Here is a 22,358-nt window from a genome sequence, read left to right as displayed (position 1 = left end):
GTGTGTCCCGTGTGTGTACCGTGTGTACTCTGTGTGTGTACCGTGTGTGTGTACCGCGTGTGCGCGCTGCACAGACTGGGCGGACTGCACGTCTCTGCATGCCGTGTGTACTCTGTGTGTGTACCGTGTGTGTGTACTGTGTGTACCGTGTGTGTGTACTGTGTGTACCGTGTGTGTGTACTGTGTGTACCGTGTGTGTGTACCGCGTGTGCGCGCTGCACAGACTGGGCGGACTGCACGTCTCTGCATGCCGTGTGTACTCTGTGTGTGTACCGTGTGTGTGTACTGTGTGTACCGTGTGTGTGTACTGTGTGTACCGTGTGTGTGTACCGTGTGTGTGTACCGTGTGTGTGTACCGTGTGTGTGTACCGTGTGTGTGTACCGTGTGTACTCTGTGTGTGTACTGTGTGTGTGTACCGTGTGTGTGTACCGTGTGTGTGTACCGTGTGTGTGTACCGTGTGTACTCTGTGTGTGTACCGTGTGTGTGTACCGTGTGTGTGTACCGCGTGTGTGTACCGCGTGTGCGCGCTGCACAGACTGGGCGGACTGCACGTCTCTGCATGCCGTGTGTACTATGTGTACTGTGTGTGTCCTGTGTGTGTGTACCGCGTGTGTATGTACCGTGTGTGTGTACCGTGTGTGTACTGTGTGTGTGTACCGTGTGTGTGTACCGTGTGTGTGTACTGTGTGTACCGTGTGTGTGTACTGTGTGTACCGTGTGTGTGTACCGCGTGTGCGCGCTGCACAGACTGGGCGGACTGCACGTCTCTGCATGCCGTGTGTACTGTGTGTGTGTACCGTGTGTGTGTACTGTGTGTACCGTGTGTGTGTACTGTGTGTACCGTGTGTGTGTACCGTGTGTACCGTGTGTGTGTACCGCGTGTGCGCGCTGCACAGACTGGGCGGACTGCACGTCTCTGCATGCCGTGCGGCACGCCACCTCATCGGGCGTCCTCGCCGTCAACTCGGTGGGGCAGCTGAAGCACTGGGACCTGCGCAGAGACAACCTCGAGCCCACTGCCATCATGTCCTCGTGAGTGGGTGTGTGGTGTGTGTGTGGGGTGTGTGTGGGGGGTGGGGTGTGTGGTGTGTGTGTGGTGTGTGTGGGGTGTGTGTGGGGGGTGTGTGGTGTGTGTGTGTGAGTGGTGTGTGTGTGGGGTGTGTGTGTGTGTGGTGTGTGTGTGTGGTGTGTGTGGTGTGTGGTGTGTGTGGTGTGTGTGGGGTGTGTGTGGTGTGTGGTGTGTGTGGTGTGTGTGGGGTGTGTGGTGTGTGTGGGGTGTGTGTGGGGTGTGGTGTGTGTGTGTGGTGTGTGTGAGTGTGGGGTGTGTGGTGTGTGTGAGTGGTGTGTGTGTGTAGTGTGTGTGGCGTGTGTGGTGCGTGTGGGGTGTGGGGTGTGTGTGGTGTGTGTGTGGGGGGTGTGTGTGTGTGGTGTGTGTGGTGTGTGTGTGATTGTGGTGTGAGTGTGGTGTGTGTGGTGTGTGTGGTGTGTGTGGTGTGGTGAGTGTGGTGTGGTGTGTGTGTGTGGTGTGTGTGGGGGGTGTGTGTGTGTGGTGTGTGTGGTGTGGTGAGTGTGGTGTGGTGTGTGTGGTGTGGTGAGTGTGGTGTGGTGTGTGTGTGTAGTGTGTGTGGGGGGTGTGTGTGGTGAGTGTGTGGTGAGTGTGGTGTGTGTGAGTGTGGGGTGTGTGTGTGGTGTGTGGTGTGTGTAATGTGTATGTGTGTGGTGTGTGGTGTGTGTAATGTGTATGTGTGTGGTGTGTGTGTGTGGTGTGGTGTGTGGTGTGATTGTGGTGTGATTGTGGTGTGTGTGTGGTGAGTGTGGTGAGTGTGTGGTGTGTGTGGTGAGTGTGATTGTGTGTGATTGTGGTGAGTGTGTGTGTGGTGAGTGTGGTGTGAGTGGTGTGTGTGTTGTGTGTAGGGTGTGTGTGGTGTGTGTGTGGTGTGTGTGAGTGTGGGGTGTGTGTGGTGTATGTGTGGTGAGTGTGGTGTGTGTGTGTGTGGTGTGTGTGTGTTGTGTGTATAATGTGCGTGTGGTGTGTGTGGTGTGTGTGTGTGGTGTGTGTGTGTCGTGTGTGGTGTGAGTGTGGTGTGTGTGTGTGTGGTGTGTGTGTGGTGTGATTGTGGTGTGAGTGTGTGGTGTGTGTGGTGTGTGTGTCAGTGTGTGTGTCAGAGTGTGTGTGTGGTGTGAGTGTGGTGTGTGTGTGGTGTGTGTGTGGTGTGTGTGTGTGTGGTGTGTGTGTGGTGTGTGTGTGGTGTGTGTAGGGTGTGTGTGGGGTGTGTGTGGTGTGTGTGTGGGGGGTGTGTGGTGTGTGTGGTGTGTGTGTGTTGTGTGTAGGGTGTGTGTGGTGTGAGTGTGGTGTGATTGTGGTGTGTGTGTGGTGTGTGTGTAGGGTGTGTGTGGAGTGTGGTGTGTGTGGTGAGTGTGTGGGGGGTGTGTGGTGTGTGTGGTGAGTGTGTGGGGGGTGTGTGGTGTGTGTGTGTTGTGTGTAGGGTGTGTGTGGTGTGTGGTGTGGTGTGTGGTGTGATTGTGTGTGTCAGTGTGTGTGGTGTGATTGTGTGTGATTGTGGTGTGAGTGTGGTGTGTGTGGTGTGTGTGGTGTGTGTGTGGTGTGTGTGGTGTGTGTGTGTGGTGTGATTGTGGTGTGATTGTGGTGTGTGTGGTGTGTGTGTGGTGTGTGTGGAGTGGGTGTGGTGTGTGTGTGGTGTGTGTGGTGTGTGTGTGGTGTGTGGTGTGTGTGTGGTGTGTGTGTGGTGTGTGTGGTGTGTGTGTGTGGTGTGTGTGTGGGGTGTGGGAGTGCGGTGTGTGTGTGGTGTGTGTGTGGTGTGTGTGGGGTGATTGTGGTGTGTGTGTGGTGTGTGTGGTGTGTGTGTGTGTGTGGTGTGAGTGTGGTGTGTGTGGTGTGTGTGTGTTGTGTGTAGGGTGTGTGTGGTGTGTGAGTGTGGTGTGTGTGGTGGGGGGTGTGTGTGGTGTGTGTGTGGTGTGTGTGTGTAGTGTGTGTGTGGTGTGTGTGAGTGTGGTGTGTGTGGTGTGTATGTGTGTGTGGTGTGTGTGTGGTGTGTGTGGTGTGTGTTGTGTGTAGGGTGTGTGTGGTGTGTGGTGTGGTGTGTGGTGTGATTGTGGTGTGAGTGGTGTGTGTGTGTGAGTGTGGTGTGTGTGTGTTGTGTATAGGGTGTGTGTGGTGTGGTGTGTGGTGTGATTGTGGTGTGAGTGGTGTGTGTGTGTGGTGTGTGTGTGTGTCAGTGTGTGTGTCAGAGTGTGTGTGTGGTGTGAGTGTGGTGTGATTGTGGTGTGTGTGTGGTGTGTGTGTGAGTGTGTGTGTGGTGTGTGTGTCAGAGTGTGTGTCAGAGTGTGTGTGTGGTGTGTGTGTGGTGTGATTGTGGTGTGTGTGTGGTGTGTGTGTGTGAGTGTGGTGTGTGTGTTTTGTGTATAGGGTGTGTGTGGTGTGTGGTGTGGTGTGATTGTGGTGTGAGTGGTGTGTGTGTGTGGTGTGTGTGTGGTGTGTGTGTCAGTGTGTGTGTCAGAGTGTGTGTGTGGTGTGAGTGTGGTGTGATTGTGGTGTGTGTGTGTGTGGTGTGTGTGTCAGTGTGTGTGTCAGAGTGTGTGTGTGGTGTGATTGTGGTGTGAGTGTGTGGTGTGTGTGTCAGTGTGTGTGTCAGAGTGTGTGTGTGGTGTGAGTGTGGTGTGTGTGGTGTGTGTGTGTGGTGTGTGTGTGTGGTGTGTATGTGTGTGGTGTGTGAGTGTGGTGTGTGGGGTGATTGTGGTGAGTGTGGTGTGTGTGTGGTGTGTGTGTGGTGTGTGTGTGGTGAGTGTGGTGTGTGTGTGTTGTGTGTAGGGTGTGTGTGTGGTGTGTGTGTGGTGTGTGTGTGTGGTGTGTGTGTGGTGTGTGTGTGTGTGTGTGTGTGGTGTGTGTGTGTGTGTGTGGTGTGTGTGGTGTGTGTGTGTGGTGTGTGTGTGTGTGTGTGTGTGGTGTGTGTGTGTGTGTGTGTGGTGTGAGTGCGTGGTGTGATTGTGGTGTGTGTGTGGTGTGTGTGTGTGTGGTGTGTGTGTGTGTGGTGTGTGTGTGGTGTGTGTGTGGTGTGTGTGTGTGTGGTGTGTGTGGTGTGTGTGTGGTGTGTGTGTGTGGTGTGTGTGTGGTGTGTGTGTGTGTGGTGTGTGTGGTGTGTGTGTGGTGTGTGTGTGTCAGTGTGTGTCAAGGCGGTGGTGCAGAGGTCGCAAACGGGTTTGATTCCTTACCCGTACCCGTACCCGGCCGTACCCTACCCGTACCCGCCCGGGTATCGGGTAGGGTACGGGCATCGGGTACCCGATTGCGACCTCTGGGATGAAGCCATGTTGCAGGCGCGGGTGGGTTGATTCTAGGAACTTGAATTGTGAGAAGAGACAAGACGTTGGGAAATGAGTGACAAACGGTGACTCACCAGTGACTCACGGCCTACCCGTACCCGGCCGCACCAGGGTCGCAAACTCTCCCACTCACTCACCCACCCACTAATTCAGCTACCCACTCACCCACCCACTCACTCACTCACCCACTCACGAACTCACCCACCCACTCACTCACGAACTCACTCACCCACCCACCCACTCACCCACCCACGCACCCACTTACTCACCCACCAACCAGAGGTCGCAAACGGGTTTTGATTCCTTACCCGTACCCGTACCCGGCCGAGTACGGGTAGCCGGGTATCGGGTAGGGTACGGGTATCGTGTACCCGGTTGCGACCTCTGGTGTCTGTGTGTGTGTCAAGGCGGTAGTGTAGCGGTTAGCGCGCTGCGCTATGAACCCGGCGACACGGGTTCGATTCCCGCTCACGGCCAACACCGGTGACGATTATCTGAACCGGTCCCGGGCCTCCCCTAGGTCGACTCAGCCTCAAATGAGTACCTGGTGCGGTGTGTAAACATCGCCACTGGGGAGACAAAGGCGGTCGGGCGTGGTGCTGGCCACCCACTCCCTTGTGTACCGTTCCGGCCTTCATAGGTGCTCGCTAACAGCACTTGCCTCTGCAGTCTGTTAAGGCTATACAGGGGATATTTTGTCAAATGCTATGATACCATCAGTAGGCCTGGGCTCTGGGTTGTTTTTCGTGCTTTCAGAGTCCCTGACCCTCTGCTCACGATCATTAAGGACCTTCATGATGGTGAGCGGGCCCGGGTAAAACTACGTGGCCGGGAGTCGGAGCCTTTCCCTGTACACCTTGGGGTGCGACAGGGATGTCCTCTGGCTCCCACATTATTTAGCATCCATTTCGACCACGTAGTTCGTGAAGCCTTCAATAACTGTGCCGGAGGAATTTCCATCTGGTACAAGACCACTTCACGTGGCCTTGGCGTGCACTTAGCCTGGCACAAGCGCTTTGGTGCCATCGCTGCCACTTAGTGGCGAATGGCGGTTGTTGTTGTGTGTATATCTGTGTGTGTGTGTGTGTGTATCTCCGTGTGTATATCTGCGTGTGTAAATGTGTGTGTGTGTGTATCTCCGTGTGTATCTCTGTGTGTGTGTATCTCTGTGTGTATATCTGTGTGTGTGTATCTCTGTGTGTGTGTATCTCCGTGTGTATATCTGCGTGTGTAAATGTGTGTGTGTGTGTATCTCCGTGTGTATCTCTGTGTGTAAATGTGTGTGTGTGTGTGTATCTCCGTGTGTATATCTGTGTGTATATCTGTGTGTGTGTATCTCCGTGTGTATATCTGTGTGTGTGTATCTCCGTGTGTATATCCGTGTGTATCTCTGTGTGTGTGTATATCTGTGTGTATAACTGCATGTGTAAATGTGTGTGTGTGTGTATCTCTGTGTGTGTATCTGCGTGTGTAAATGTGTGTGTATATCTCCGTGTGTATCTCTGCATGTGTAAATGTGTGTAAACGTGTGTGTATCTCTCCGCGTGTGTAACTGCGTGTGTGTGTGCGCCACCAGGCCAGGTTGCCGCTGGCCCCTGCTGTGCGTGTGTGTGTATATCTGCGTGTGTAAATGTGTGCGTGTGTATCTCTCTGCGTGTGTAACTGCGTGTATATCTGCGTGTGTGTGTGCGCGTGTGTATCTCTGTGTGTGTGTATATCTGTGTGTATCTCTCTGTGTGTGTGTATATCTCCGTGTGTATCTCTGTGTGTGTGTGTAACTGCGTGTGTAACTGCGTGTGTGTGTGTGCCACCAGGCCAGGTTGCCGCTGGCCCCTGCTGTGCGTGTGCGTCTCTGTGTGTGTGTATCTTAGTGTGTGTATCTGCGTGTGTAAATGTGTGCGTGTGTGTGTGTGTATATCTCCGTGTGTATCTCTGTGTGTGTGTGTAACTGCGTGTGTAACTGCGTGTGTGTGTGCGCCACCAAGCCAGGGTGCCGCTGGCCCCTGCTGTGCGTGTGCGTCTCTGTGTGTGTGTATCTTAGTGTGTGTATCTGCGTGTGTAAATGTGTGCGTGTGTGTGTGTGTATATCTCCGTGTGTATCTCTGTGTGTGTGTGTAACTGCGTGTGTAACTGCGTGTGTGTGTGTGTGTATCTCTGCGTGTGTGTATCTCTGTGTGTGTGTGTAACTGCGTGTGTAACTGCGTGTGTGTGTGCGCCACCAAGCCAGGGTGCCGCTGGCCCCTGCTGTGCGTGTGCGTCTCTGTGTGTGTGTATCTTAGTGTGTGTATCTGCGTGTGTAAATGTGTGCGTGTGTGTGTGTGTATATCTCCGTGTGTATCTCTGTGTGTGTGTGTAACTGCGTGTGTAACTGCGTGTGTGTGTGTGTGTATCTCTGCGTGTGTGTATCTCTGCGTGTGTATCTGCGTGTGTAACTGCGTGTGTGTGTGCGCCACCAAGCCAGGGTGCCGCTGGCCCCTGCTGTGCGTGTGCGTCTCTGTGTGTGTGTATCTTAGTGTGTGTATCTGCGTGTGTAAATGTGTGTGTGTGTGTGTATATCTCCGTGTGTATCTCTGTGTGTGTGTGTAACTGCGTGTGTAACTGCGTGTGTGTGTGTGTGTATCTCTGCGTGTGTGTATCTCTGCGTGTGTATCTGCGTGTGTAACTGCGTGTGTGTGTACGCCACCAAGCCAGGGTGCCGCTGGCCCCTGCTGTGCGTGTGCGTCTCTGTGTGTGTGTATCTTAGTGTGTGTATCTGCGTGTGTAAATGTGTGCGTGTGTGTGTGTGTATATCTCCGTGTGTATCTCTGTGTGTGTGTGTAACTGCGTGTGTAACTGCGTGTGTGTGTGTGTGTGTGTATCTCTGCGTGTGTGTATCTCTGCGTGTGTATCTGCGTGTGTAACTGCGTGTGTGTGTGCGCCACCAAGCCAGGGTGCCGCTGGCCCCTGCTGTGCGTGTGTGTGTATATCTGCGTGTGTAAATGTGTGTGTGTGTATCTGCATGTGTATCTCAGTGTGTGTAACTGCGTGTGTGTGTGTATCTCCGTGTGTATCTCTCCGTGTGTGTGTATCTCTGCGTGTGTAACTGCGTGTGTGTGTGTGTATCTCTGCGTGTGTAACTGCGTGTGTGTGTGTGTATCTCTGCGTGTGTAACTGCGTGTGTATCTCTCTGTGTGTGTAACTGTGTGTGTGTGTGCGCCACCAGGCCAGGTTGCTGTGTGTGTGTGTATATCTCCGTGTGTATCTCTCCGCGTGTGTATCTGCGTGTGTGTGTGTATCTGCGTGTGTAACTGCGTGTGTGTGTGTGTATCTCTGTGTGTGTGTATATCTGTGTGTGTAACTGCGTGTGTGTGTGTGTGTGTATCTCCGTGTGTATCTCTCCGCGTGTGTAACTGTGTGTGTAACTGTGTGTGTGTGTGCGCCACCAGGCCAGGTTGCCGCTGGCCCCTGCTGTGCGTGTGCGTGCACCCCGGCCAGCCGCACGTGGTGGCCGTGGGCGGCGAGGACGGCACGCTGCAGCTGTGGGACGTGCGGCAGCAGCAGGCGCCCACCGCCCTCCTGCAGGGACACACGGCCGAGAGTACGACGCTTCGCACACTGCTGCTACACTCCGCACGCTGCTGCTACACTCCGCACGCAGCGCTCACTCCGCACGCTGCTGCTACACTCCGCACGCAGCGCTCACTCCGCACGCTGCTGCTACACTCCGCACGCTGCTGCTACACTCCGCACGCTGCTACTACGCTCTGCACGCTGCTGCTACACTCCGCACGCTGCTGCTACACTCTGCACGCTGCTACTACACTCTGCACGCTGCTGCTACACTCCGCACGCTGCTACTACGCTCTGCACGCTGCTGCTACACTCTGCACGCTGCTGCTACACTCTGCACGCTGCTGCTACGCTCTGCACGCTGCTGCTACACTCCGCACGCTGCTGCTACACTCCGCACGCTGCTGCTACGCTCTGCACGCTGCTGCTACACTCTGCACGCTGCTACACTCCGCACGCAGCTGCTACACGCCGCACGCAGCTCACTCGGCCATCGCAAATGATAGCGGCTGAATCAAGTGGCCGATATCATCGTCGTCATCATCGTCTTCATCATCATCGTCGTCATTGTCGTCGTAATCATCGTCATCATCATCGTCATCATCATCGTCATCATCGTGATGCGTAAATTTATAGCAGCACCCAAGTACTCTGAACGTCTTCTTGGTTCTTTCGGTAAAGTCACGTAGAAGGGAAATAATAAAATAATTAAAATTTGACATAATAAAATTATCTTCTTGTTCTAGATTTGAGGCTTTCGTGACTGCAAGGATTCATATTCTTAGGTTTAATCGGTAAAGTCACGTAGGTAAAACATCAAAATTAATAAAAGTAAAATAAAATTTAAATAAAAATCACGACGTTTCGGAGGCAACACAAGCTTCCGTCTTCAGGTGGAACCGTCACAGCCACGACAGGGTCGCTGCGGCGGTGGCAGCAGCTCAGAGGTCGCAAACGGGTTTTGATTCCTTACCCGTACCCGGCCGCACCAGGGTCGCAAACGGGTACCCGTACCCTACCCGATACCCGGCTACCCGTACCCGGCCGGGTATCGGGTAGGATATGGGTACGCGTACCCGATTGCGACCTCTGGGATGAAGCCATGTTGCAGGCGCGGGTGGGTTGATTCTAGGAACTTGAATTGTGAGAAGAGACAAGACGTTGGGAAATGAGTGACAAACGGTGACTCACCAGTGACTCACGGCCTACCCGTACCCGGCCGCACCAGGGTCGCAAACTCTCCCACTCACTCACTCACTCACCCACCCACTAATTCAGCTACTCACTCACCCACCCACCCACTCACTCACGAACTCACTCACCCACTCACCCACTCACTCACCCACTCACCCACTCACTCACCCACTCACCCACTCACTCACCCACTCACTCACTCACCCACTCACCCACTCATCCACTCACGAACTCACTCACTCACCCACTCACTCACCCACTCACTCACCCACTCACCCACTCATCCACTCACCCACTCATCCACTCACTCACCCACTCATCCACTCACCAACTCACTCACCCACCCACCCACGCACTCACCCACTCACCCACGCACCCACTTACTTACCCACCAACCAGAGGTCCCGTACCCGGCCGGGTACGGGTAGCCGGGTATCGGGTAGGGCACGGGTATCGGGTACCCGTTTGCGACCTCTGCAGCAGCTTGTTGAGTAGTGGTGGTACGCATCTCCCTTGACCCTCCCCCCCCCCCGCTTGTGTTTATTTTGAGTGATTTTCCTACCTTTGCACTCGCGTCGTTCGCTCTTGCGACCTCCTGACCCCGCGGGGCAGCCCGATTAGCACGGCTGGCTAGGTACGGCGCGAAAGAAGTTTGACACGCGTACACAGACGCCTGTAATTGTTCGTAATCAACGTTTTTGGGTTTAGATCGCGTTATTTATAAATGTCTCGTAACCCTCCACCACCCGAAACGTTGACAAAAGACAAAATAGTTCACTGCTTTAGCCCCACCGGTGTGTTGAAGAGTGAAACCACAACATGGACAGTTTTTTTTGATTGGTACGACGTTTCGCTGGTAATTGCATCCAGCATCATCGGGCAATTCGCCAGAATGGTGAAGAGGCTCTGCTGTGTCTCCCGATCTTATATATATAGAGCAGCAGCAGCAGCAGGGTGACATCATCATTTAACTAATTCAGGTTCAGTGATTTGAGGCAGAGGGGGGGTATTGTAATTATATAGTAGATTAGTAATCAAATTTCGATTTAAAGCTTTCGTGACTGCAGGGATTCATCTTGTTGGTTCTTTCAGTAAAAAAAGTGTCACGTTGACAAAAGACAAAATAGTTCACTGCTTTAGCCCCCCGGTGTGTTGAAGAGTGAAACCACAACATGGACAATGTTTTAGTAGCGCTGTGACGTTTCGCTGGTAATTGCATCCAGCATCATCGGGCAATTCGCCAGAATGGTGAAGGGGTTATGCTGTCTCCCGTTCTTATATAGAGCAGCAGCAGCAGGGTGACATACTCATCAACTCATCAGGTGCAAAGATTTGAGGCGGAAAGGGAGGGGGGCGATTATTGTAATTATATACTAGATCAGTAATCAGGCAGTTGTTTCTATGCAAGTTGTAGATTAGCAATCAGTTGCAATGTGTGTTATTGTAATTATTCTACTTTAGTGATCAGTCAGCGTTTGTTTCCCCTATAAGGAATTGTAATGTATCTTATTTAATAATCCTGTAATTGTACGACAAATAAATTAATTCTCGATTGAAAGCTTCTTTCGTGACTGCAGGGATTCATCTTCTTGGTTCTTTCGGTAAAGTCACGTAGAAGGGAAGTAATAAAATAATAAAAATAAAACATAAAAAAATAAGTCGGCTGCTTGCGTTGTAGCCGAAACGTCGTGAGAATGATTTTATTAAATCCTTTATATTAAGTTCGCTTGCTTTCTTAGGACCGTGCAAATCTTTCGGTCGTTTTTTAACCCACTTCCCGTGATCCAATCGAGCTGACATTTTCCACACAGACTCGTTGTGCGAGACAATTAATGTTCGTGAAACAAAAATTTCCAAAATTTTACACTTTTTAGGACAAAAAATATTATATTTAATTACCAATTGCTTAATGGTGCAATGCAATCATCTGACCCATAGGTGGCAGCCATCTCAAGCCAGAGGACGAGAGGACTCTAGCCGCCACGCATATAAAGGATTTATAGTGAAAAACTTTGTTTTTACTGGTTATACTTATTATGTTTTATTTTTATTATTTTATTACTTCCCTTCTACGTGACTTTACCGAAAGAACCAAGAAAATAAAATAATTTGAGCTTTGTAGCTCATCGGATTGTGTGTGTGCGGGCGCGCGGTGCGTGCGTGCGCGTGCAGTGTGGGAGGTGCAGTTCCACCCGACGGCACCCGAGAACCTCTTCACGTGCTCGCAGGACGGCTCCCTGTGGCACTGGAGGGTCAACGATGGCTTCTCGCGGCCAGGTGAGGCAAGCCGCACAGACGGGAGCCTTGAAAAGGCTGCCGGGGGCAAATGCTGTTAGGTGTGTAGTGAACATCGCCACTGGGGAGACAAAGGCGGCCGGGCGTGATGCTGGCCACCCCCACCCCCTCGTGTGCCCTTTCGGCTGTCGTAGGTGCTCGCTAACAGCACTTGCCCCTACAGTCAGATAAGGCTATACGGGGGATCTTTATCTTTGTTGTGTGTGTGTAGGTGCCGTAGGTGTGTGTGTGTGTAGGTGTGTGTGTGTGTAGGTGTGTGTGTGTAGGTGTGTGTGTGTAGGTGTGTGTGTGTAGGTGTGTGTGTGTAGGTGTGTGTGTGTGTAGGTGTCGTGTGTGTGTGTAGGTGTCGTGTGTGTGTGTGTGTGTGTAGGTGTGTGTGTAGGTGTGTGTGTGTGTAGGTGTGTGTGTGTAGGTGTGTGTGTGTGTAGGTGTCGTGTGTGTGTGTAGGTGTGTGTGTGTAGGTGTGTGTGTAGGTGTGTGTGTAGGTGTCGTGTGTGTGTGTGTAGGTGTGTGTGTAGGTGTGTGTGTAGGTGTCGTGTGTGTAGAGGTGTGTGTGTGTAGGTCTTCACAGGTGCTCGCTAACAGCACTTGCCCCTACAGTCCGTTAAGGCTACACGGGGGGGGATCTTTGTCTTCGTGTGTCGGTGCGGTAGTGTGTAGGTGTGTGTGTAGGTGTGTGTGTGTGTGTAGGTGTGTGTGTGTAGGTGTCGTGTGTGTGTGTAGGTGTCGTGTGTGTGTGTAGGTGTGTGTGTGTGTAGGTGTGTGTGTGTAGGTGTGTGTGTGTAGGTGTCGTGTGTGTGTGTAGGTGTCGTGTGTGTGTGTGTGTAGGTGTGTGTGTAGGTGTGTGTAGGTGTGTGTGTGTGTTGGTGTGTGTGTGTGTAGGTGTGTGTGTGTAGGTGTGTGTGTGTGTAGGTGTGTGTGTGTAGGTGTGTGTGTGTAGGTGTCGTGTGTGTGTGTAGGTGTCGTGTGTGTGTGTGTAGGTGTCGTGTGTGTGTGTGTAGGTGTCGTGTGTGTGTGTGTAGGTGTCGTGTGTGTGTGTAGGTGTCGTGTGTGTGTGTGTGTGTAGGTGTCGTAGGGGGGTGTGTAGGTGTGTGTATGTTTCGGTCTTCATAGGTGCTCGCTAACAGCACTTGCCCCTACAGTCTGTTAATGCTACACGGGGGATCTTTATCTTTGTCGTGTGTGTAGGTGTATGTGTGTGTGTAGGTGTGTGTGTGTGTAGGTGTGTGTGTAGGTGTCGTGTGTGTGTGTGTAGGTGTGTGTGTGTAGAGGTGTGTGTGTGTAGGTGTCGTGTGTGTGTGTAGGTCTTCACAGGTGCTCGCTAACAGCACTTGCCCCTACAGTCCGTTAAGGCTACACGGGGGGGGATCTTTGTCTTCGTGTGTCGGTGCGGTAGCCATGAGGCCGGGTACCGTTCCCGCTCCTCCCGGCACGATGGCGGCCGAGACGACTCCGTCCGGACGTGGAGGGGGAGGAGGAGGAGGTGGAGGAGGAGGAGGAGGCTGCGGCTGGCTGGGAGACCCCTCCAAGTCGGGGCTGCTCATCGACAGCCTCCTGCCCCCCGTGGGTGTCCCCCTCAACGGGCTGGACGCGGCGGGGACGCGGCTCGTGTGCGGCGGAGACACCGAGAAGGTTTACGTGTGCACCGGCATCGCCGCGCACTGACCGGCGGCGGTGGGGGGGGGCGGGGGAGGTCTTGAGTCTGCGTCGTTTGCAAATGTCTGCAACTTCTGCAACATCTGCTTCGTGTGCAACGTCTGCAACGTCTGCAAATGTCTGCGTCGTCTGCGTCATTGTATTCGGTGTCTGCAACATCTACAACATCTGCGTCATCTACAACATCTGCGTCGTCTTCGCTTGCGACATTGTATTCGGTGTCTGCGTCGTCTCCCTCGTTTGCAACTTTTGCATCGTCTGCAACTTCTGCAAGTTCGGGGTCTGCAACGTCTGCGTCATCTGCAACGTCTGCATCGTCTGCGCTTGCGTCATCGTCTTCGGCGTGTGTGGTGTCTGAGTCTGCAACGTCTGCGTCGTCTGCATCGTCTGCGTCATTGTATTCGGTGTCTGCAACATCTGCGTCGTCTACAAATGTCTGCAACGCCTGCGTCGTCTGCATCATTGTATTCGGTGTCTGCAACATCTGCGTCGTCTACAAATGTCTGCAACGCCTGCGTCGTCTGCATCATTGTATTCGGTGTCTGCAACATCTGCGTCGTCTACAAATGTCTGCAACGCCTGCGTCGTCTGCATCATTGTATTCGGTGTCTGCAACATCTGCGTCGTCTACAAATGTCTGCAACGTCTGCGTCGTCTTCGCTTGCGTCATTGTATTCGGTGTCTGCGTCGTTTGCAACTTTTGCGTCGTCTGCGTTGTCGGCAAATTTCTGCGTCGTCTGCGTCGTCTGCAACGTAGCGGTGCGGTGAAATCATCGCCACTGACCTCTCTTGTGCCGTGCCGGCCTTCATAGGCGCTCGCTAAGAGCACTTGCCCCAACAGTCTGTTACAGGCTATACAGGGGATCTTTGTCTTTGGGGCGCGCGGTGGCGAGATATTCACTCCCTCATCATCACGGTGGCTAGGAGATGTTAACAACCTCGCCTGGTGTACAGGAGGTCGTGGGTTCCGATCCCGACCCTGACGACGCCTGTTCTCATATTTGGAGTCTGCGTCTCTCTCTCGCTCTCATCATCATCACGGTGGCTAGGAGATGTTAACAACCTCGCCTGGTGTACAGGAGGTCGTGGGTTCCGATCCCGACCCTGACGACGCCTGTTCTCATATTTGGAGTCTGCGTCTCTCTCGCTCATCATCATCACGGTGGCTAGGAGATGTTAACTCCCTCGCCTGGTCTATAGGATGTCGTGGGTGCGACCCCGATATAGTGTGACGCCTGCTGCTGTATATTTGGAGTCTGCGTCTCTCTCGCTCTCATCATCATCACGGTGGCTAGGAGATGTTAACAACCTCGCCCGGTCTACAGGATGTCGTGGGTGCGACCCCGATATAGTGTGACGCCTGCTGCTGTATATTTGGAGTTTGCGTGTCTCTCTCTTTCCGTTGGTCGCGTGGATTTTTCTCCGGGTAACCTCCTGGTTTTTCACATTCAAAATCGACATCGCACGCTTAAGAGCATTTGGCCGCAATACATTTCTAAGCTGATGAAGCCACTTGGTTGAGCTTTCATCATTTGTGGTCGTCGCTTCTGAAAAAGATCTGCACGGCACGGTGCTAGTGTGGGCCCTTGCACCTGGTAACGATGAGAATAGTTGATCTTGGTTCTTTTGGTAAAGTCACCATGTAGAAGGGAAATAATAAAATAATAAAAATAAAACATCATAAAATACAATTCTCACAAAGGGACATAAAATAATAAAAATAAAACACAATTCTCACAAAGGGAAATAATAAAATTAAAAAAATAAAACATAATAAAATACAATTCTCACAAAGGGAAATAATAAAATATTAAAAATAAAACAATAAAACAATTCTCACGACGTTTCGGCCACAACGCAAGCAGCCGTCCTCAGGTGAAGAACAGGTCTGTCGGGAAGACAGCGTCTGACCTGTTCTTCACCTGAGGACGGCTGCTTGCGTTGTGGCCGAAACGTCGTGAGAATTGTATTTTATTATGTTTTATTTTTATTATTTTATTACTTCCATTCTACGTAACTTTACCGAAAGAACCAAGAAGATGAATCCCTGCAGTCACGAAAGCTTTAAATCGGAAAATAGTTTGAGTTTAAATATCCGCACGCTGAAACGGTCACGCGCATCGGAGGAGATTTTGCCCCCTTCCCAGAGGTCGCAACCGGGTACCCGATACCCGTACCCTACCCGATACCCGGCTACCCGTACCCGGCCGGGTACGGGTACCCGTTTGCGACCCTGGTGCGGCCGGGTACGGGTACGGGTAGGCCGTGAGTCACTGGTGAGTCACCGTTTGTCACTCATTTCGGGTAGGGTACGGGTAGGGAACGGGTACCCGTTTGCGACCCCGGTGCGGCTGGGTACGGGTAGGCCGTGAGTCACTGGTGAGTCACCGTTTGTCACTCATTTCGGGTAGGGTACGGGTAGGGTACGGGTACCCGTTTGCGACCCTGGTGCGGCCGGGTACGGGTACGGGTAGGCCGTGAGTCACTGGTGAGTCACCGTTTGTCACTCATTTCGGGTAGGGTACGGGTAGGGAACGGGTACCCGTACCCGGCCGGGCACGGGTAGCCATTTGCGACCCTGGTGCGGCCGGGTACGGGTAAGGAATCAAAACCCGTTTGCGACCTCTGCCCCTTCCTGCGTTTTAGCCGAAGGGGGCGGTTGAAAGTGGTGGGGGGGCAGACGTTCGATGTCCTCGGTACAATAAACGCCGTTCCCTCGCTCAGGTTTTCGCGCGTTTGATTTTCGTTACGCGAGTTAAGTCCATGCGGTGTGCGTTGATCGGCACCACGTCCGGAAGTAAGGAAAATGTTCCGCAGCAGAAGAGCTGATGATGATGATGATGATGCAGGCAGGCAGGCAGTGATGAGAAGGAAGCCGGCCACTATTTGGACACGCATGAAATGTCAAAGTTTGTCGTTTGGCGGAGAAATGGAATCGACCGCGGAGAAGAGGAAGACTGCACGTAGAATTGGCGGCGGTGGAGAGAGAGATGTGGGCCATTGATTGAGAGGATTGGCAGAGAGAGAGAGGAAAGTTGAAACAACAAATGACGGCGTGTAAAGTTGGACCCCGACGTTGATATCTGCCCCGTGGGTCGTGATGGTGACGATGGAGCAAGTCACCAAATCGAAATCAAGTAGACAAATTTCGCAAGTATTTGAATGTTCAACACAAACGCAAGCTTCGGGGCAAGGCAGCGAAACATGACGAAGAGGTTACTCGTAGTTTTTTCGGTAATGTCACCATGTAGGTAAAAAATGATATTCAAATTAATAAAAACAAGTATAACCCGTAAAAACCAAGTTTTTCACTATAAATCCTTTATATGCGTGGCGGCTAGAGTCCTCTCGTCCTCTGGCTTGAGATGGCTGCCACCTATGGGTCAGATGATTACATTGCACCATTAAGCAATTGGTAATTAAATAAAAAAAATTGCCCTAAAAAGTGTAAAATTTAGGGGAAAAATTTCACAAACATTAATTGTCACGCACAACGAGTCTGTGTGGAAAATGTCAGCTCGATTGGATCACGGGAAGTGGGTTAAAAAACGACCGAAAGATTTGCACGGTCCTAAGCAAGCAAGTGAACTTAATATAAAGGATTTAATAAAATAATAAAAATCACGACGTTTCGGAGGCAACACAAGTCTCCGTCATCAGGTGGGACCGTCACAGCCAGATTTGCTGACGGAGACTTGTGTTGCCTCCGAAACATGATTTTTAAATCCTTTATATTAAGTTCGCTTGCTTGCGCGCTTACAACCGTGCAAATCTTCCGGTCGTTTTTTAACCCACTTCCCGTGATCCAATCGAGCTGACATTTTGCACACAGACTCGTTGTGCGTGACAATTTATTTTCGTGAAAAATTTTTTTCATAAATTTTCCACTTTTTAGGAATTTTTTTTTCATATTTAATTTAAAATACCAATGTGATCAAAATGAAACTCTTACTCAAGAAAAACAGAAATGAATAATAAAATAAAACCGATGTCACGCATATAAAGGATTTTATAGTGAAAAACTTTGTTTTTACGGGTTACTTTTATATTATTTTATTTTTATTAATTTCATTTTTTACGCACGTGACTTTGCCGAAAAATCTAAGAGTATGAATCCTTGCAGTCACGAAAGCTTCAAATCTCGAATGACGAAGAGGCCCCGGGCCGCAGCAAGATGCCACGCAGGAGGGAGTCCCAGGATGGAATAGCGCGTTAACCATATTCTTAGGTTTTTTCGGTAAAGTCACCATGTGGGTAAAAACATTAAAATTAATAAAAGTAAAATAAAATCACGACGTTTCGGAAGCAACACAAGTCTCCGTCTTCAGGTGGAACCGTCACAGCCACGACAGCTGTATCAAGTAAATGAGAGATTGCAAGAGCTACCACTCCGTATATATAATGGTTGAGGGGGGAAGGGCCAGGAACGGCACACTTTTTATTAATATGGTAAGGTGAGGCTTAAGACTAAGAATAGACTGCATAACAAAGGACTGAGCCTTTGTTATCAGTCTTGGCAGCCTTCGGGAGTTACACCACACAGAGCTATGATGCAATTGTACGTACTCACTTCCTGGAACTCGCAAATACCCTCCCTGGCGTCGGTGACATCCAAAGTCAATCCAAAGAAAATGTACGCTCCGATGAACCCGGATTTGAACCCAGGTATCAAACTTAGCAGGCTACACCACTAAAGCTATACAGCTGCTGCCATACATCCCCAGTGCCTGGAACTCTTGTGTTTAGTTTGTTGTCCTACCCCCGCACCTCTACAAACTGCGGTTGGCTACGTACAATGCGAAAGAAGCTCAACATACGTATGTAATGAGAGTAGAGTCAACTTGCGGTGAGCGTGGACTAGTGGCCACGGGAGGTAATTGCAGGGGAGTCAGCTTGCAGTACGAGTGGACTGCTGGCTCCGGGAATGATCGAGGGATCGGAGCGTGACCAGGTGACGGAAGAGGACGGGAGAGTTTGCTGGTTAAACGAGCATCTTGAATCGGCGAGAACGTTCGGGAATGGGGGCGTAGCCTCGGGCCGTACATGAGGGGGAGATGCGAGGGAGACTCGGGGCTGTTGCGGTGGGGGTCTCCGCCTGTTCGAGTGTGAGCCAGAGGTCGCAACCGGGTACCCGATGCCCGGCTACCCGTACCCGGCCGGGTACGGGTAGCCGCTTGCGACCCTGGTGCGGCCTGGGTACGGGTAGGCCGTGAGTCACTGGTGAGTAACTGTTTCTCACTCATTTCCCAACGTCTTGTCTCTTCTCACAATTCAAGTTCCTAGAATCAACCCACCCGCGCCTGCAACATGGCTTCACCCCAGAGGTCGCAATCGGGTACCCGATACCCGTACCCTACCCGTACCCGGCTGGGTACGGGTAGGGTACGGGTATCGGGTACCGGTTTGCGACCCTGGTGCGGCCGGGTACGGTTAAGGAATCAAAACCCGTTTGCGACCTCTGGTGTGAGCACGTGGCACCTTAATGAAAGAAACCATCTCGAGGCAAGTGCGTCCAAGTCGTCACTGCACGTACATACACTACAGACGACACACTACATACTCTACACTACAACTGCTATACACTACGCTATACACTACTATATGGACACGACACACTACTACACAACACATCCCTGCGGAGGGAGCTGGTAGGAACGTCGGGTTGCTCGGTCAATGGCCTGCAGGGTCAACGGCGGCGTGGGGTATTCCGCAAATATGGGCGACTGTGAGGGCGGGCACAAGCCGGCGTGAGTAGGTTAAACGTTGAGTTTTATAAGGGCACCACGGGGTGACCAGCCCCTCCCCACCCAGCCCCACCCCTCCCACCCCCCACCCAGCCCCATCCTCCCCACCCAGCCCCACCCAGCCCCTCCCCACCCTCCCCACCCAGCCCCTCCCCACCCTCCCCTCTCCACCCAGCCCCACCCCTCCCATTTTTGGATGCACGACGGACGGACACAATAATCCCCTGTGGGCTGGTGTAACCAGGAGGTTCCTACCAGTAACATCACTATACACTCTCCTCTATAAGACTGTAGTGACATGATGTCACTACCGTGTCGGCTCGGTACGGGGGCTGTAGGCGGGTGTCACAGGGGTCGTGGCACTACGCGTGAACCCAACAGGACACGTGACCGGATAAAGGGGGGGGCAGGGGCCCCAGGGGGTAGCTTGGGACTCGGACGTGCGCCTCAATCGAACCCATTACACTACTATGCACTAAACTATACACTACACTACTATACACTACACTACTATACACTACACTATACACTACTATACACTACACCACTACTATGCACTGCACTATACACTACACTACTATACACTACACTACTATACACTACACCACTACTATGCACTACACTATACACTACACTACTATACACTACACTATACACTACACCACTACTATGCACTACACTATACACTACACTACTATACACTACACTACTATACACTACACTATACACTACACTATACACTACACCACTACTATGCACTACACTATACACTACACTACTATACACTACACTATACACTACACTATACACTACACCACTACTATGCACTACACTATACACTACACTACTATACACTACACTATACACTACACTATACACTACACCACTACTATGCACTACACTATACACTACACCACTACTATGCACTACACTATACACTACACTGCTACTATGCACTACACTATACACTACACCACTACTATGCACTACACTATACACTACACCACTACTATGCACTACACTATACACTACACCACTACTATGCACTACACTATACACTACACTACTATGCACTACACTATACACTACACCACTACTATGCACTACACTATACACTACGCTACTATACACTACACTATACACTACACCACTACTATGCACTACACTATACACTACACCACTACTATGCACTACACTATACACTACACCACTACTATGCACTACACTATACACTACACCACTACTATGCACTACACTATACACTACACCACTACTATGCACTACACTATACACTACACCACTACTATGCACTACACTATACACTACACCACTACTATGCACTACACTATACACTACGCTACTATACACTACACTATACACCACGCTACTATACAATACACTACACTACTATACACTACACTACTATACACTACGCTACTATACACTACACTATACACTACACCACTACTATACACTACACTACTATACACTACACTACTATACACTACGCTACTATACACTACTATACACTACACTATACACTACACTACTATACACTACACTACTATACACTACACTACTATGCACTACACTATACACTACACTACTATACACTGCTATGCAGTACACCACTATACACTACACTACTATACACTACACTATACACTACACTATACACTACTATACAATACACTACTATACACTACACTACATTATCCACTACACTACTATACACTACACCACTACTATGCACTACACTATACACTACACTACTATACACTACACTATACACTACACTATACACTACACCACTACTATGCACTACACTATACACTACACCACTACTATGCACTACACTATACACTACACTGCTACTATGCACTACACTACACCACTACTATGCACTACACTATACACTACACTGCTACTATGCACTACACTATACACTACACCACTACTATGCACTACACTATACACTACACCACTACTATGCACTACACTATACACTACACTACTATGCACTACACTATACACTACACCACTACTATGCACTACACTATACACTACGCTACTATGCACTACACTATACACTACACCACTACTATGCACTATACTATACACTACACTACTATGCACTACACTATACACTACACCACTACTATGCACTACACTATACACTACACCACTACTATGCACTACACTATACACTACACCACTACTATGCACTACACTATACACTACACCACTACTATGCACTACACTATACACTACGCTACTATACACTACACTATACACCACGCTACTATACAATACACTACACTACTATACACTACACTACTATACACTACGCTACTATACACTACACTATACACTACACCACTACTATACACTACACTACTATACACTACACTACTATGCACTACACTATACACTACACTATACACTACACTACTATACACTGCTATGCAGTACACCACTATACACTACACTACTATACACTACACTATACACTACACTATACACTACTATACAATACACTACTATACACTACACTACATTATCCACTACACTACTATACACTACTATGCAGTACACCACTATATTACATTGAAAACTAATTTCTCTACAACGGCTTGTTGTGTTTCGTTTGTTTCCTTCACCCCGTACCTCCAATAAGCACGGTTGGGCTACTTACGGCACGAAAGAAAGTTCACGCGTAGACAACGCACGGCATTTCCACTTAAAACACTCAAAGGACATGGACTAGCAGATAAGTACATGAACAGATAACGCTCCGGGTCGGATTGTTTTTCGTGACATTTCCACAAATTAGAAACCACTCAAATTTCCCTCCGCGTGGGCTATCGGGTTCTACGGACGGGGGAGGTGGTGGGGGGTGGAGGAGGTGGGGGGTTCAGAAGGAGGAGGTGGTAGGTGGAGGAGGGGGAGGTGGTGGGGGTGGAGGAGGGAGCAGGTGGAGGTAGTGGGGGGTGGAGGTAGTGGGGGGTAGAGGGGGTGAGGTGTGGAGGAGGTGGTGGTGGGTGGAGGAGGGGGTGGTGGAGGAGGTGGGGGGCGGAGGAGGAGGTGGGGGAGGGGGTGGAGGTAGTGAGGGAAGAGGAGGAGGAGGTGGTGGGGGTGGAGGAGGTTTGGGGGTGAAGGAGGAGGTAGGGGGTGGAGGAGGTGGGGGTGGAGGTAGTGGGGAGTAGAGGTGGAGGAGGTGGGGGGTGGAGGGGGAGGTGGGGGTGGAGGTAGTGGGGGGTAGAGGAGGAGGAGGTGAGGTGTGGAGGAGGAGGTGGTGGGGGGGTAGAGGGGGAGGTGGAGGTAGTGGGGAGTAGAGGGGGAGGTAGGGGGTGGTGGAGGAGGTCTCCCGCTGGGACGCCTGGCCCCGTTCTACAGGGACTTCCTGCGCGCCTGGGGCTGCCTCAACGCCAGGAGACTCAACGTGCCACAGACAGAAGCCGACTCTGCCCACGAGCCGGCAGAGCTGAGTCCACACATGGAACCGCTCCCTCCTCGGTGGAGCGCCTTGCTGCCGTGCACCTCACCGGGGCGGTTGACGTGGTGCAGCCGGGCCCGC

At 51.2% G+C, this 22,358-nt stretch overlaps 1 protein-coding gene across 2 annotated transcripts in view; it reads left to right on the top strand.

Moving 5' to 3' along the window:
- The window catches only part of NUP43 (nucleoporin 43), a 29,368-nt gene extending 14,513 nt beyond the window's left edge, over positions 1 to 14,855 (top strand). For both annotated transcript variants that reach the window (XM_061578413.1, XM_061578412.1), the window contains 4 exons: positions 899 to 1,034; positions 7,769 to 7,920; positions 11,259 to 11,363; positions 12,778 to 14,855. In XM_061578413.1, coding sequence (XP_061434397.1) covers positions 899 to 1,034; positions 7,769 to 7,920; positions 11,259 to 11,363; positions 12,778 to 13,046 — 662 coding nt within the window. In that variant the 3' untranslated portion in view covers positions 13,047 to 14,855. The remainder of the gene's footprint in view (positions 1 to 898; positions 1,035 to 7,768; positions 7,921 to 11,258; positions 11,364 to 12,777) is intronic.
- Positions 14,856 to 22,358: the final 7,503 nt, after the last annotated feature.

This window comes from Lethenteron reissneri, chromosome 66 (genome assembly GCF_015708825.2).
Source record: "Lethenteron reissneri isolate LAM-NWPU_2019-01 chromosome 66, ASM1570882v1, whole genome shotgun sequence".
Lineage (NCBI taxonomy): Eukaryota > Metazoa > Chordata > Hyperoartia > Petromyzontiformes > Petromyzontidae > Lethenteron > Lethenteron reissneri.
The sequence above is the reverse complement of the archived record's forward strand: the minus strand, read 5'-3'. Positions and strand labels throughout refer to the sequence as shown.